At 43.3% G+C, this 16,656-nt stretch overlaps 1 protein-coding gene across 2 annotated transcripts in view; it reads right to left on the reverse strand.

The window, feature by feature from the left end:
- RASA3 (RAS p21 protein activator 3) overlaps positions 1-16,656 on the reverse strand; it is a 263,439-nt gene that overhangs the window by 108,891 nt on the left and 137,892 nt on the right. For both annotated transcript variants that reach the window (XM_077814025.1, XM_077814021.1), the window contains exon 3: positions 6,934-7,037. In XM_077814025.1, the coding sequence (XP_077670151.1) occupies positions 6,934-7,037 (104 nt within the window). The remainder of the gene's footprint in view (positions 1-6,933; positions 7,038-16,656) is intronic.

Genomic DNA, 16,656 nt, shown 5'->3' on the forward strand with positions numbered 1-16,656 from the left:
TGCTCCAAAGAGCTTAAAATCTGAGATGATGAGAAAAAGAGTTGGAGAAATGATGTATTATCCCCATTTTATAGATTGGAAACTGAGGTAGAGAGAGATTGAATGACTTGCCCAAGGTCACATAAGTCTGTCAGAGTTGGGTACTGAAACCAGATCTCCTGAGTTCTACCTCAGTGCCTTAAGCAACAAATTTATCCTTCCTCCTTTACAAGATTTCCAATATCCCAGTGCAAATATGTACTCCTCTTGAGAAACAGCCATCTCGCCAGAAGAGAAAGCTGAAGTTGCCACCAGAAAGCTCTGCAGGACAGTAGTGTGGTCTTCCTTACACTCTTTCATGAAGCACTGTAGATTGATTCTTTGTTCTACTCATGTTGCTTTAGGTATCAGAGTGCTGAGGCAATTGTAGCAGTTTCAGTCACACAGTTCATTGTGTCTCCCATCCATTCGATATGTTATTTACCTAACCTTCTGTGACTGCTGTTCAGATTTTATCCATTTTGAGCAGGAGTACAAGGGTGCAGAAACATGAACTTTACCTGACTGGATGTCTGCACGCTTTCACTCCAGTTTGGAATGAAACACACAAAGATAATGCTGCCCTTCGCCTTAAAAAAAGAGATAGCAGGAGAAACCCTAAAGTGAAGAATAGTAGGCATCCTGATTTGTCTACAGCTCTCAACCTATTTACCATTGTGGGCCACATACGCAGCTCTCTCTGTGTTATGTGGACCCATTCACACAATATATATGCTACCTGTATGGCCCTAAGGATGTCACATGGGCCGCAGCTGTGTGCTGATTGGGCCACAAGCGGCCTGTGGGACCACTGGTCTAGAGAGCAAAGCTCTCTAATCTTTACTAGATAAATGTTAGAGTTCAGTTTACTAACTGAAAAGTTTCTTAACTCTGAACATATATTAAAAGTTTTAAAAAGTATATCGGAACAAGTAGCACAGTAAAGCTTTGGAAATGACAGAAGTTCAAGGCAGGACAGAAGACTCCAAACAATCCTTCAAATGGTTTGACTTCTAATGCCAACAATCAGTGGCTCAGGGCAACATATGCCCCTCTGTTTTAGATTGTAGTATCTGTACAAAGATTTACCATTACCAGATAAAATCCCTATTTTAAGTAAACCTGCCTTTGTATCTCAATGCAGTGGAGTCACTAAATAAACAGGCAGTAATTTTCTTGGGAATAGGATTTGTTCATAGAAATGCAGCTATTACCTTATGGGCTTGATCCAAAGTCTATTGAAGTCAATTTAAGGAAGGGGTGGGCAAACTTTTTGGCCCGAGGGCCACATCTGGGTATGGAAATTGTATGGCGGGCCATGAATGCTCACGGAATTGGGGTTGGGGTACAGGAGGGGGTGAGGGCTCTGGCTGGAGGTGTGGGCTCTAGGGTGGGGCAGGGGATGGGGATGTGGGATTTGGGGTGTAGGAGGGTGCTCCAGGCTGGGACTGAGGGGTTCGGAGGGTGGGAGGGGGATCAGGGTTGGGGGCTGCGGGCTCTGTGGGGGAGCCAGAAATGAGGAGTTCAGGGCGCAGGTGGGGGCTCTGGACTGGGGCAGGACGGGTGAGGGCTTCGGATGGGAGTGCAGGCGGGTGCTCCGGGCGGGAGTGCAGGCGGGTGCTCCGGGCGGGAGTGCAGGCGGGTGCTCCGGGCGGGAGTGCAGGCGGGTGCTCCGGGCGGGAGTGCAGGCGGGTGCTCCGGGCGGGAGTGCAGGCGGGTGCTCCGGGCGGGAGTGCAGGCGGGTGCTCCGGGCGGGGACTGAGGTGTTCGGAGGGTGGGAGGGGGATCAGGGCGCAGTCTCTGGGTGGCGCTTACCTTAAGCAGCTCCCAGAAGCAGCCCCCCTCCGGCTCCTACATGGCAATATGGCCAGGAGGCTCTGCACGCTGCCTTGTCCACAGGTGTCGCAGTTCCCTGCCAATGGGAGCTGCGGGGGCAGTGCCTGTGGACGGGGAAGTGCGTGGAGCCCCGTGGCTGCCCCTAAACATAGGAGTTGGAGGTGGGACATGCCACTGCTTCAGGGAGCTGCGGCACGCGTGAGCAGAGCGGACCCAACCCCACTCACTGACAGGAGCACGGGAGCAGGCAAGCCCCAGACCCCACTCCCCAGCAGGAGCTCGAGGACCGGATTAAATCAGCTGACAGGCCGGATGTGGCCCGCGGGCCAGAGTTTGCCCACCTCTGATTTAAAGACTTCACCTGGTTTCAGCAGACTCTGGGGGATCAGGCCCTAGAAGAATTAGCATAGTATAAAGTACCCAAGAGGAAACTAAATACAGGTTTAGTCAAAATTTCACACCCACAGAACAGACTTCGAAGCTATGGTTCCTACATCCTTCACCCAAGTATGTTTTTTCATAGTTAGTACGTTCTATTAATACGTGGTTTAAAAAAAAAAGCTGCATGCTGCACCTACAATTCAGCTTTGAGCTATAAAGGGAACCATAACTCAGATCCCTAGCTTGTTTGTATGTAAAAATCAGTGGATAAAAGTGATTTTTTCAAAAATTTAAAAAAAATAAGTTTTTCTTTTTAAAAATAAACCCATTTAAAATTTAATTTAAATTATAACAACTATGTTAAGGCATAAATAAATATTTCATAGATTATATTAAGTTTAATTTCAACGATTTAAGTGGTACATGTTTTCTGCTAAAGTTTTCAAAGAAGTCAAACCACTGAATGGTGGACGTCACTAACTAAGCACCTAGACCAGAGTTTGTTGAAGTGCTAAACCAGCTTTTGACATCAGTAGCCTCTTCTGCAGGTGTAGTGACAACATTTTCTTCATTTCAGTTTACTCAGCTAATTCTGTTCAATGACTAATTCATTCAAAGTTAAGAAACTGACTGGCAGTTGAAAAAGCAGGGAAGCTTGAATATAAACTAGCTGTGAAAGATAAATCCCTACAGCTCTAAAATCTTGAGGGACATGGTGACCAGAAACAATCAGTTCGGTTCATATTAATTCAACTATCTAAAAAACTTCAGTTAGCTTATGAAAATACGTTTTTCATTTAAAACTATTTCTCTTAAGTAGCCAGCCTATTTAAGCTAGTTTTATGTAATTAATAAAAAAATCTGTTGTGTATTTTTATTGCATTTCCATCCAAACAGAGCTTGACACCAAGTCATGAGTAAATAAGAAATGCATCATTTACCATTTATTAACATAATAAAAAATGTAAAGATTAAGAATCTGAATATATGTATGTTAAGCTATGTAAGCACTTAAATAAATACGTATATAGTGTGTCCTATTAGCAAAAAATACCAAATTTAGTGTAAAGGCTATATTTAGTTACAAGTCAACATATTTTAATAGTTAACTAATCAATGAGAATCAACCTTTTCTTTATGAAAGTACAACTGCAAAACAAGGTTCAAATCAATTATTTAAATCCATGTTTCCTGCTTGCTGACTTAAATCATGATTAAACGCAGTGATTTAATTTGCTTTGATTTAAAATCAATGCACCTTGTGTAAAATATCAAATAAAAACTGCATAGTTTTGAGGTCTTTTTCCCTTTTTTTTATTATAAGAATTCAGTGACTGTATGCTGAAATAACTATACTGAGAAGAAGTGTGTTGATCGCTAGATAGATTCACTCTATATGCACTAAGCATGACTGTATACTGCATTTGTACAGCATATATTCACTTTTTTTGTAACTATTTCTCCACACTCCCCTCCAGCCCCCACAAACTTAGCAAAGCACGTATTCGTCATTGTGAACTACAGATTTACTAAGCTGGAACATTGTTGTTTACAATAAAGATAATGTATGATTTTGTCAAACTGTTGAAAAAATAATCCATCTAAAACTTTAAAATAAAAAATAACATTGCAAGGATAATGAAAAATGTCTGTGCTCCTAAAAGAGTGGTTTTCAACCAGAGGCCCACAGACTGTCGAAGGGATCTGTGAAAGGTTGTCGTTACAGTGGTTTTCAGCCTGTGGTCTGCAGACCCCTGGGAGTCCAAAGACTATGTCTAAGATTTCCAAAGGGGTCCGCACTTCCATTTGAAATTTTTAGGCATCCACAAATAAAAAAGTTTGAAAAAAAACCCTGTCCTAAAACAAATACATTTTGACATTTATATAACTGATTAAAAGGGTTTTAAATCTCCTCCCCGCTCCTCAACATCATCATGAAGGCTTGAGGAAGCTCCTTATCCTTCTAACCGATTGTCTAGATGGTCAGTTAGCACTCAGCCAGCCAGGCTGTAAACCTACAGCACACTAACCTCCAGGGCTGCCAACTGTCTAATCACACAAACCCAAACAGACATGCTGCCCCGCCCCTTCCCTGAGGCCCAGCCCCGCTCACTCCATTCCCCCCTCCCTCCAACACTCACTCTCCCCCACCCTCACTCACTTTCACCAGGCTAGGGCAGGCTGTTGTGTTGTGGGGGGCGGGTGCAGGCTCTGGGCTGGGGTTGAGGGGCTCGGAGTATGGGAGGGGGCTCCGTGCTGAGCCTGGGGCAGAGGGTCTGGGTGCAGGAGGGAGCTCTGGGAAAGAGTTTGAGTGCAGAAAGGAGCTCAGGGCTGGGGCAGGGGGTTGGGGTGCTGGGGCGAGTGAGGGTTGAGGGTTCTGGGAGGGAATTTGGATGTAAGAGGGGGCTCAGGGCTGGGGCAGGGGGTTGGGGCAAGGGAGGAGGTAAGGGGTGTGGGCTCCAGCTGGGCAGTGTTTACCTCAGGCAGCTCCCGGTCGGTGGTGCAGCGGGGCTAAGGCAGGCTCCCTGCCTGCTCTGGCCCCACTCCACTCCCAGAAGTGACTGGCATGTCCCTGCGGGCCAGGGGTGGTGGAGCTCCGTGTACAGCCCCTGCCTGCAGGCACCGCTCCCGCAGCTCCCACTGGCTGCAGTTCCCGGCCAATAGGACCTGTGGAGTCAGTGTTTGAGTTGTTGGCAGAGTCCCTTGCCCCCCAGGGACGTGCCAGCCACTTCTGGGAGCAGCACAGAGCCAGGGCAGGTAGGCAGCCTGCCTTAGCCCCACTGCACTGCCAGACTTTTAGCCGCCTAAAATCTCCCGGTTTGGCTTCGGTAGCCTCCGTGAAATAGAGCCCGATTCCAGGAGACTCCGGAACCGTACTAACCTCCGAAGCACTCACTTGTCATGTGGATCCTGCTGCCGCACAGTAACACAGTGCACTTTGACTATATTTGTTTGAAACAGGAGAAAATCAAACAACTCTATGGAACTCTATGGTGCATCCGATGAAGTGAGCTGTAGCTCACAAAAGCTTATGCTCAAATAAATTGGTTAGTCTCAAAGGTGCCACAAGTACTCCTTTTCTTTTTGCGAATACAGACTAACACGGCTGTTACTCTGAAACCGGTCTATGGAACTGTTAGTGAATGGCAGCAGGGTCCATGCAGCCACTTAGTGCATGGCAGATTAAATCAGGTGCAGAACGCCCCAGTTTGCTTTGCACTAAGTGACCATATAGACAAGCCCTGAAGCAGACAAATGAAGTGCTACTGAGTTTACTGCACGTCGGGCTTTCAAACAGGATCCTACAAGCAGAGGTCTTGTCTACTTTGCATGGACACTGAAAAATCTCATGGGACTTTGCACAAGTAAGGGTTTGCCTTGATGTTCTGGGTGAAATTTCTCCTTCCCCTACCACTCTTATACTAGATGACCCATTAGCTATTGCCCCCTACTCCAAAGGTGGTAGTATTTTAGTGATGCTACATGCAGATAGTTTTTAAAGTATTTGGGGATCTTTTTGAGATTACAGGCCTGTGACGGCAGCACTCACCTTGAGTGCCTCCTTGAGACTGGATGTGGTACTGTAATCTTTTCCCTCCTCCTGCCCCCCCCCCCCCGTAATGCATCCAATGAAGTGAGCTGTAGCTCACGAAAGGTTATGCTCAAATAAATCTGTTAGTCTCTAAGGTGCCACAAGTACTCCTTTTCTCTTCGTGAATACAGACTAACACGGCTGCTACTCTGAAACCTGACCTCACTAGGTGGGTCTTCAGTGGCTCAGTCCTCTGGCCAAGACACACAGTCAAAATGGATGAACCCCTTCCAGGGCAGGGAAAGTCAAACGAACTGTCTGCCCTCACCAGGGTCTTCAGCCCCATCGCTAGCCCTTTAGAAGCCAGAATGAAGGGTGGGATTTAAAGAATCTTGTCCCCTTCTTGGAACTTAGACCACTTTGCTAGTGGCCAGTGGGGGAAAGCAGAGTCACCCGTTTCAACTTCCTTGCATACAGCAGCCATGTACTGCTTCCTTTAATTAGTTACTGCTGCATTCCCTGGGCCTCTTCCCTCCTGCTCCCTTTTCCTTCACCTGTTACCTTAGGGTTAAACTTGTCATGTCCTCTCACTCCCAGCTCTAGTAAATGCAGCCAGTTGAGCTCCTTTGGCCAGAGAAGAACACCCTTTCTTGACCCTCTGGTCCCAGCCAGGAACTGACCAGCTAAAACCCTGCAGCTGCTTTTATCTGAGCCTGCTGGGCTCTGATTGGCTGCTTCTACAAGGCCTCTCTAGGCAGGCTGGGAGGACCCATCTCTGCTGCTCCTTCCTGTGGCGGGGTGTAGCAAGAACCCAGCCCCTCCAGCAGGGATCCACAAAAGGCCACGTACATCCCATCACAAAGTCCTACATAAAATCAAGTGATTATAAATTATGTTGCTAACATTAATAATAATGCTGTAATACTTACTGTATATTTTGATTAAACTAATAATCTGCATTCCCCATCAACTTATTTGTATTTCCTAGCATATAATATATAGGAGACAACTTTTTTCTTTTGTGGTGTGTTTTTTTTAAATCACAATCACTATCATTAATGCCCATTCTAAGACCTGAATTCATATAGCTGCTTATAGTTTGATGAACATGGAAAATCCTGAACAATTACAACTACAATGAAAATAGGCATTTTATAAACACATACCTATGATCGAATCCCTTCGGAAAACATCTCTATCAAAAATGTAAAATGACAGGTGACGAAAACTCCGAGGAATTTCACAGTAAAAGTCTTCTCCATAGAAGGGGCTGGGGAAATAAGAAGAGTTAGTATTGGTATCTCAAAGTAGCAAGTTTGTTTTTACTTCATACACTGAATGTTGACTACACTTGCCTTTGTTAGGCTGCAACTGTGTGTATGCACTAAGCTACATCTCCAGGCACTATATCACTTTGATTTATTCCATTATATATTAAATGCCCATGAAACAAAATTTTCCAGTGCATGACAAGGAACAGATATTTATTATTTGTACTGCAATAGCACCTAATGGCTGTAATCAAGGACCAGTGCCCCATTTAGTAGGTACACAATGACAAGATGGTTCCTGCCACAAAGAGTTTGCAATCTAAGTACAGTAAAAGCTGTTTTATCTGGCATGTTGGAGGAATGGGGGGTGCCGATAATTGAAAAATGCCAGTTAACTAAGTGGGAGAGAGTTTGGGTGTGGGAGGGGGCTTGGGGCGCAGGAGGGGGTGCAGGTTCCGAGGGGTGCTCACCTTGGGCAGCGCCCCGCAAGCCGTGACCTATCCCAGCTGCTCCTAGGCGAAGGCGTGGCAGGTGGCTCTGAACGCTGCCTCCACAAATTCCATTGGCCAGGAAAAATAGCCAATGGGAGCTGCAGGGTTGGCATCTGTGGGCAGAGGCAGTGCGTAGAGCCACCTGCCATGCTTCGGCCTAGAAGTGGACAGGACAGGTTGCCGCTTGTGGGGAGCCTCCAGAGATGAGCAGCCCCCAGATCCAGCACCCCGCACCCTTTCCTGTGCCCTAAGCCCCCTCCTGCACCCAAACTCCCTCCCTAAGCCAGCACTCCACACCCCCTCCCACGCCCCAACCCCCTGCCAGCCCCACACCAAACAGACTATAAACCGGACTTTCAATGAAGATCAGAAATGCTGGTTTATAGAGCTTTCTGGTTGGTGAAGTGCCAGATAAAACAGCTTTTACTGTATAAAACAAGAGGCAGACAGAAGAGTGAGCAAAAGTAACTGTGAGGAAGTTATAGACTATGTATTCTCCAATTCACATTAAATCAACTCTTTGAACTAATTAATTAATTTAAAATGAAAACCTCACATCCAACTCCTCCATTTTCTCCAAACAAAAATCTCAAATCCAAAACTGATTAAGACAATTGATAGTAACTAAGCCTTTGAGGTGGATTTGTGATGTTTATTATCTGTTAATACTGAATATCCATTTCCACCTGATTATGATATACAGAAGAATGATCTAGCTAGATCAACAGAAAAACAAATGATCTTTCCTACAGTTAGGTCAAATTCAACAATGGATAAAAATATCATTTTTAACATACAAATCTGTTTAGGGACGTAAATAGCTTCCCTTGAATCCTACTATTTAAACAGAGAAACACCTCAGACTTAATAGCAAACCTTTTTTTTTTTTTCTATCCAATTATATGGTTAAGGAATTGTGTATAAGAACTACAAGCATCTATCAACATTATTTGTGCCGTGACAGGTCTATCGTACTAACACAGATTTTTCACCCCGAGTCACTTAAACTCCATCCGCCCATTCAAATCTACTGAAGCATGAGTCATACTGACAGATGCAGCAAGCACTGCAGATGTAGACTTAAAAATAAATCACTAATTCTAATTAATAGGCTGAAAGCCAGTAGTTTTTCTGTTTAAACAGACCTCCCTTTTGTCCTGGCTGGGCACAAGACTGGGAGACGGATTCATTAAAGCTACAGTATAAAAAAAACCCTTCAACGGTATTCTGTTAAAAGATTTAATACTCATCTGAGTTATTAATAGTTCCTTACATTAACTTTCCATTTTTCTTGCATTTTATCAGCATATGTCATTCCCTTGGCTCTGTCAAGACACACATACATTACTCCTATTATACACAGCAAAAGCATTTTAGGTCACTGCACACCTCTTTTGTTCACACTGCTGCCTAGAATGAAATAAATTTTTAATGGATTTCTATACTCTCTTAATAGACTTTTGGAGCTAGCCAGCAAGCCTTATTCATTATATAGCAAAACATGGTACTAAATGTCATTTTTAGTGAGAACATGACACAATGTATTAATTGTTAAAGTTATGCATTATTATTCAGAAAAAACAATTGTTAAAAATCTATTTATAATAATATATGCTACAATGTTGAGAAATGTGTCCAAGATTAATGAATGAAGCCCATAGTACAGACTCGTAGAGCACTACTATCGTTAAACATGGATCCCAAAGGCAGATTTCAGAAAACAAAAAATTACAGTACATCATTTGGTCCCTCTCCTGTCCAGTCTCCTCTGAACGTCAGCATCTGCTCCCATTTATTGTGTCTCAGACCCTGAGTATTTAAGAATTGTACTTGCATACACAGCTTCTAACTTCTAAGTGCAAAAGGTGTTGCACACAATTCTTGGTGGCTCTACTCTTGAGTTGGACAATATTTACTTGGTAATGCCTTAGTTTAAGCAACTTTATAGATGTTATATATTTACTTTACTCACAGACCTTCCAACAAAGTTTACAACATGTACTTGTTGCATTGGCACTTTTCCATGTTAACTATGACAGCATGCCTCGTCACTTTTGCCTGTTTTCCCTCTATGAAGAAACCTTATTTGATCTTCAGGAGTGTGATATGGTTTTTACAGATACAAAGCTTGAAATTTTGCACTAGCACAAACTTTTCTACCAAACTGAGCATTATGAACAGCTCTCCTAGCAGAATGGTTCCTAAGCGGGACCATAAGTCCCTATACCTGTAAACACTTATGCAGTTGACTTCAGCAGGACTACTCATGTGCACAAAATTAAGTATGTATGACAGAGTTCAATGCCTAAGCATTAAAGTATCTAAGTTTCTCTGGAGAAATTCTGCTTGCTTTTTCTAGATGTGCTAGTGAATCTATCCATAAAGTCTGTCCTTTCCTTCCCATAAAATACTGATACACATAATGGGCTGCACCACAAAAAAAAAAAAAAAAAGACACTGAAGAGATGATGCTTATTAACCTGTTGATTATATATCCATTTCTCCATTATAATTCCTAGATTACTGTGCCACCTGAAAGCCTGAAAGGTACAAATATGTTTTTTCCCATATTTATTGCACAGTCCTTAAACTCAGATTACCATTTGATACTTATAAAAATGTATTCAGGGACAGTAATTAGCTGCCCCCCAACCCCACCAAACAGACCTCCAATTGGACCAGCCAAACCACCATCATTTGAAGCAGTCAAGAATAGAAAAGACAACAGAGGAAACAACATATGGATGTGCACTGAACATTTCTGGAGAGTGGCCTTGAGAAAAAAGTCTTTAAAAACCTGTTTACAATACATGATGTTGGAAAAGAGCATAATGAAAGGGAGAAATGCGAAGGAAATGCAGTTAGCTATATTATAACTGAATCCTGTATCCACTACTGGACACGAGACTTACTTGCAGGAGTAGTCCCATTGAACTCATTCATGTGCCTCACAGTAAGCATTATTCTCATTAGTGTTTGCAGAATAGGGCCCTTATTTTATATTTTAGAAAACTCTGTTCAGTGCTTTCCTGGTTGTGGATTTTGAAGACAGTGTTTTACAATATCCTACTCCAACTCATTCAGATAGTGTATTTTTCCTATATTGTGCTTACTTTTAGAAATTAAAGGTGCATTTCTTAAACACTGCACGTATTTCCCAACTAATAATTAAGCAGCAAAACTTTAACTGCAAGAAAATGCACATTAAATCTAATCTGATTTTCCCCCTTCCCCTTGAGTGGTGGGGTGGCTTTGCAAAACAATATCTTCTTTCTGAAGGAATGAAAAGGAACTACACAACTGCTGTGTGCTTCCACTTAAATTGCAAGCTTATCCTTAATGTATCTCCTCAAACAGTGCCCACTTTGTCTCAAGCCTAGACCTGAGGAGCAAGAGGTCACAGCAGTCAAACCCCATGATTTATTTCTCAAGCCAAACTGTCTTGAGCATCAGCCTCAGGGCTCGAGAAACCTCGTTCCAAAAAAACAAACTGCCTCCCCAAAACAAAAAAAGGCAATCCACCCTGTTTGCTGCACTAAATGCTTTTATTTGACAGAGAAATTAATAAAAGTCAGCAGCATCAAGTTACATAGCCCACCAAGAGACTGACAAATACTTCAAGAACAAATACCAGAATTATCCCAGCTAAAGATTCAGAGATCTGTCAGAATTTAATGAGTTCAACTTGAACTTCCAATTTTAAAAAAAATTCCCTGGTAGATTAGACCTACTCTCTCATTAGAAGATTTAATTTGGTGAAGAAAAGGGGGGAAGGGTGTAGTTTTTGAACATCGGAATAAGCATCAATATTTGCAAAAGGAAGCGTTTAAAGTATCAAAATAGCTTCTGATTCTTTTAAGTTTTGCAATGACAGCCAAGGGGATGGGGCTGTCGTAAACAGATTTGCAGCGACAGAAGCCATTGCATGCCCTCCTTTTTACCTGGCAGTCAGCATGAAATTAGCCTTCCTTAAAGTAGGTTTGAAAATGTTTACATTTCAGAAATCCTTTGGCACAGGATATTGATTTTAAAGTCCTTTAAATCGTTATTAATTTAACCTGCCTTGGGTTTTATTGTAAGGTGTCCCAGATACTTTGATAGACTGGTGTTCTATACATAGAAGAATAGAACTTTTGAGTCCCTAGCCTCACAACTGCCACATCCAGCTGTTGACAGTAATTACTCCATAACTAAGGGTGAAGCGAATATCTCATAAGCAGATTCATTTTGAATACACCTCAGTTGTCGTCCCCCCCACCCCCATCTGATCTTCCTGATGTTTCATATGCCAATCTCAACTGTTGGAGAAACGTTGGAGCAGGAATCTTCACTGCATGATCTGGGCATGGAATGGGAGTCTGTGGGGAAGAGGAAGGGTAATTTTGAGGCAGGCAGGAGACTGGGGCAGGGGATGAAAGGGGGGAAATGACAGGAGACTGGAGGGCATGGAGAAAGACAAGGAAAGGCAGAGGCTGTAAACACTTAACTTTGAAAATGGGTAACATATTGTAGCTTTTAAATCCCAAGGTTTTTAATCATGAGAAAAGCTTCCCCTGTCCACCATCTTTTACTCCATATTCCACCCAGGTTTCATCATCTTCCCTTTCCCTCCCTCCCATAGACTTGCTAAAGCCCATGGGAGCGAAGCCCTTTGCTAGGCCTCATCAAGGCACAGCAGCACTCCTTTTCTGCAGCCCTTTTATGGCAACCTGATTCAGCAAGTGCTTTTCGGGCAATTACGCACGTGCTTAAGCACTTTCCTCAGTTGAGACTTAAACCAATGAGCAACAGCAAAGTCAAATAAAAACTTTAAAAAAAAAGTGCAGGGCAATTTTCCTTAAAAATTAACAGTTAACGCTGGAGAAATATTATTTTCCTCAAAAAACATCTGTTTTAGTGCCCAAATGTGAATTAGTCTGGAAATAGTAAAGGAATCCTTCCTGTCCTCTTCCAAATACTACTTCACTCACCCACATCCAACTCAATTTACAGAAAGGTTTCCTATTCAAGATCCTATTTCTGATTATTACCTAGTCATTTTTTTTATTTTGGCCTATCAGAGTAGCCAAGTGCCCAGTTTTTGACCGGAATGCCTGCTTGAGAAATGGCTGGCTCTGCACAGCTCCTGGAAGCGGCTGGCATGTCCCTCTGGCTCCTAGGCGCAGGAGTGGCCAGGGGGGCTTCGTGCGCTGCCCCTGCCCATGGTGCCAGCTCCACAGCTCCCATTGGCCTGGAACCATGGCCAATGGGAGCTGCGGGGGCAGCGCCTGAGGACAGGGCAGTGTGTAGAGCCTTCTGGCTGCCCCTGCACTTAGGAGCCAGAGGGACATGTCACCACTTCCTGGGAGCTGCCTAAGGTAAGTGCTGCTTCAAGCCTGCACCCCCCCCGTACCCCAACTGTGTCTCAGCCCTGAGCCCCTTCCTGCACCCAGACTCCCTCCCAGAGCCCACACCCTTTCGGCACCTCCACCCCCTGGGCCTCAGGCCAGAGCCCCCTTCCGCACCCTCCAACCAGAGCCCTCAACACCCCTGCACCCCAACCCCAGCCCCAGCCCAGAGCTTCTTCCTACACTCCAGCCCCTTGGCTCCACCCTCCAGCCCAGAGCCCCGTCCTGCACCCCAAACCTGTCATCCCCAGCCCCATCCCAGAGCCCGCACCCCCAGCCAGGGCCCTCCCCCTCCCACACCCCAATCCCCTACCCCAGCAAGTGAGTGAGGGTGGGGGAGAACGAGTGACAGAAGAAGGGGAGAGGGAGTGAGCAGTGGGCGGGGCAAGGGTGTTCGGATTTCTACAATCAAAGTTGGCAACCCTACCTAGCACATGTTTTTGCAAATTCCAGGGGAAAGATGTTAAGGAGCTGGACTGGGGTGGGGGCAAGGGGCAGTCAGGTGGAGTGAGTTTAAGCAATGAAAAATTATATAGGAGTAGATCCCATAACAATTTTCAAACATTCTGGTGATTTGGGTTTTTTAAAAGATGCAGGATTTTGTAATTACTTTTCAGTGTTAGCTAGACAGAACCATGTTCAACCTTAACTGTAAAAAAAAGTTTTGTTTGAAAAATACCTATTAAAAATCATCACAATCAATGTAAATTGAAGGAACAAGAGTATACAGACTGAATCACATAGACTAGAACCACTTCTTCAGTTTCAGATAATATTGCAAAACCCAGCATTTATTTCTCAACACTTGGGTTTGCAAAAGCAGTCTTGTTCTCATTTTGGCACTGATAGTTCAGTGGATGAAGAGAGAGGGTTGCAACATGAATAATAATGTAACTGCCCAAACCAAACCTCTTTGTATATAGATTTTTCTTCTCCTTTTAAACCTGCCTTTGTACTTGAAGTAAGGACCATTAACATGCTACAAAGAACTCTGCATCCTCTGACTATTCCAACTTGTTTAGAAAGACTGGATTCATCCTGCTGCATGAACTGAAGACCAGAGTTCACATCACAGTGTGAGTTGGAAGAAAAATAAATAGACTGAAGGAGTCTACGAAAGGGTACTTGCCTGTTTCTGAACAATTCAGCATTTGGCTTATAAAATGTGCACAAATACTCTGCAACATTTCGTTAAGAGAGTGACGAGAGGAAAAAAAGATTCTTCAGAATACTTACATAAGACAATCAACAAGGGAATTGGAAGAACTCAAATTCTGATAAAGTTTGTGGTTGCTGCTACTGTAGAACTATAAGTTGAGATTCTGTAGGAGTAGCCAAAAGAGGCAGACAAAGGGTGCAGGGAATCTAAAACATTTGCGAAATACACCCATACTAGATCTGAAACTCAGAGTTCTGGCAGAATATATACCACTGGAAGCATATGGTTACATAAGAAATACAACTAAAACAAACCCACACAACTTAAGCCATTGTGAAAGTACAGATCCTCTTCTAATATCCATCCACTGTACATAAGCCACTTTTTCTCATAAGTAATTGGGCTGAAGGACCTGATAGGGAGTGCTGTGTCATGTGTTCAAGCACGTATATCCATCAACAGAATCAGAACATTATTACTGTGTTAACTACATTAGATCCAGGGTGGAGAGTGGGGAGATTTTAGCTACAGATATAGTCTCATTTGGTGTAAACTATTTTCTACGACCCCCCTCATTTTTTTCTTAAAACTTCCTCAGCCTGTTCTTTTACTGATTTTATTGTGTGTGTGTGTATCTGGTGCCGTTACAGTCTCACCCTGCCAGCTCTGAACCCTATCCACTGACTGACATGCCTACCAAACACCAAAAATTCTCCCTTACCCATTTCTAGGGACCTTGTGACTCTTTCATCCGTCAAATTTCCTCCCCTCCCCCACAAATAGAAATACCCTTGTCTCATGGCATATTCAGCCTTTATCTGTACCCCCCTGACAAAGTGGAACTCAAGTTATAGATGTGTTTACTTTGTAGGAATTTCTCAGGTTCTTAAAATAGTTACTCACATGGATAGCTTTCAATACTGATACGTATTCTCATTCATAAACCCCTCAGAGCCCTAATGTCCACCAGGCCTCCTCCCACTTCTGGCACTCTGTCCAGCTGTGTTACATGTCTTCCCCACAAAGTCTTGTGCACTCCCTGCCCCAATAATCTCTCATGAGCAGTCTGATTTTCCCCAAGCTCCACTCCCTGCAAGCTCCCTTACCACATTAAGCCTTTAAATGTTGATACACATCAATGATTAGATCCATCAATGTTGGTACATATCAGTGTTTAAAAGCAAAATGTGGTAACTGAGTACAGGGCACGGTGGGGCCAGGCAGTGTGTCTAGAGGAGAGTACATTGAGGAGTGAGGCTGTTATGGGAATTGCAGTGGAGCAAACAGGTAGGAGAGAAGCCGCTCTTAAAGTGCTGCTTATGCCATTCGGTTCAAAGCCTCCTTCCCCGTGGCCTTTATGCTGGGCAGAGCTCCGTGTTTCACAAAGGCAGGTGGGCAGCACTGGAACATCTAAGGTGCTGATGTATCCAAGTAATTCTATCAGCTAATCTTGGCATATCCCCAAAGTAAGTGGAACAACTATGTATGTAAAATTTGAGAAGTGGCTTGTGTCCAACACATCCGAATGCGAGAGAGAAGTATGGAGTTTGTGGTTGTTTAGTTAGAGGAACACAAATAAATGTGAGGAAAACAAAGCAAAGTAAGTATTTTAAGACGATATCAGCAAACATTAAATATTTTATTAAAAATTAGGGCATCTATATAGTTGGTTAGCGCACAGCATGCCAGAGTCTAAACCTACCATGCATTAGCCTGTCACATGTTATCTGGCTGCGTGGGATACTGCTACCATACACTACAAGTTCCATACTGTGCTTTGACATACTGCTGCTCCAAACAGTGTGGACAAGCTTTCATACAGAACAGTAACTCTTTGCAAGACTGAATTTATCAAATTTAGTAACTAAGTTCAGTTGGCAAAGTGTGAAACAAAGGAACTTTATTCTTGTGTTAAATTCAAGTACCCTTAAACTATGGAGTTGCTACAGACTTCTCCTTAATATTGTGGTCTTGCCACTGTGAGGCTGTATCAGTATTTTCTGTTTTACAGGGTCAGTACCTCGGTGTGTCTCAGATTTTTCCAGAAGGGAGTTAAATTAAGATTGCAAGGGCAATGTCCACTCCAGTGTTTTTGAACTTGAGTGTGCTTGACTTTGTAGCCTTTTAATCCTTTATGTATTTTCCTAATTTTGATGTTTTTTTAATAGTTTTGTTTGTTTAATGTTAATTAAGGTTGCTGTCATCAATAAAGTCTATTGTTTGTGAATATGTATTATACATTCACACAAATGCAAGTATTATGTGGTTGACACTTTACCTCCTCGCCAAAGTTTAGAGACAGTAGACTCAAGGCCCAGGTGGTTTATTTTCCCTTACATTCAGTTTTTGATCACTCTGTCCAAGGTGTGAAAAATTCCTGTCAAGTAGTAAAGAGCACTAAAGGATCATGGAGCCAAGATACCTGATCCACCTTACTGAAGCACACCAACCATTTAACTCTTCTTCACACTGCTCTACTTTTACTGGTACCATTGAAACACATTTAGAAATGTCACATTCCCTTTACCTAAGATTTGAGAAGCTGTCTTGATTTTTCTGTTGCAGCTGATACTGTCCTTTA

Source organism: Eretmochelys imbricata, chromosome 1 (assembly GCF_965152235.1).
Source record: "Eretmochelys imbricata isolate rEreImb1 chromosome 1, rEreImb1.hap1, whole genome shotgun sequence".
NCBI lineage: Eukaryota > Metazoa > Chordata > Testudines > Cheloniidae > Eretmochelys > Eretmochelys imbricata.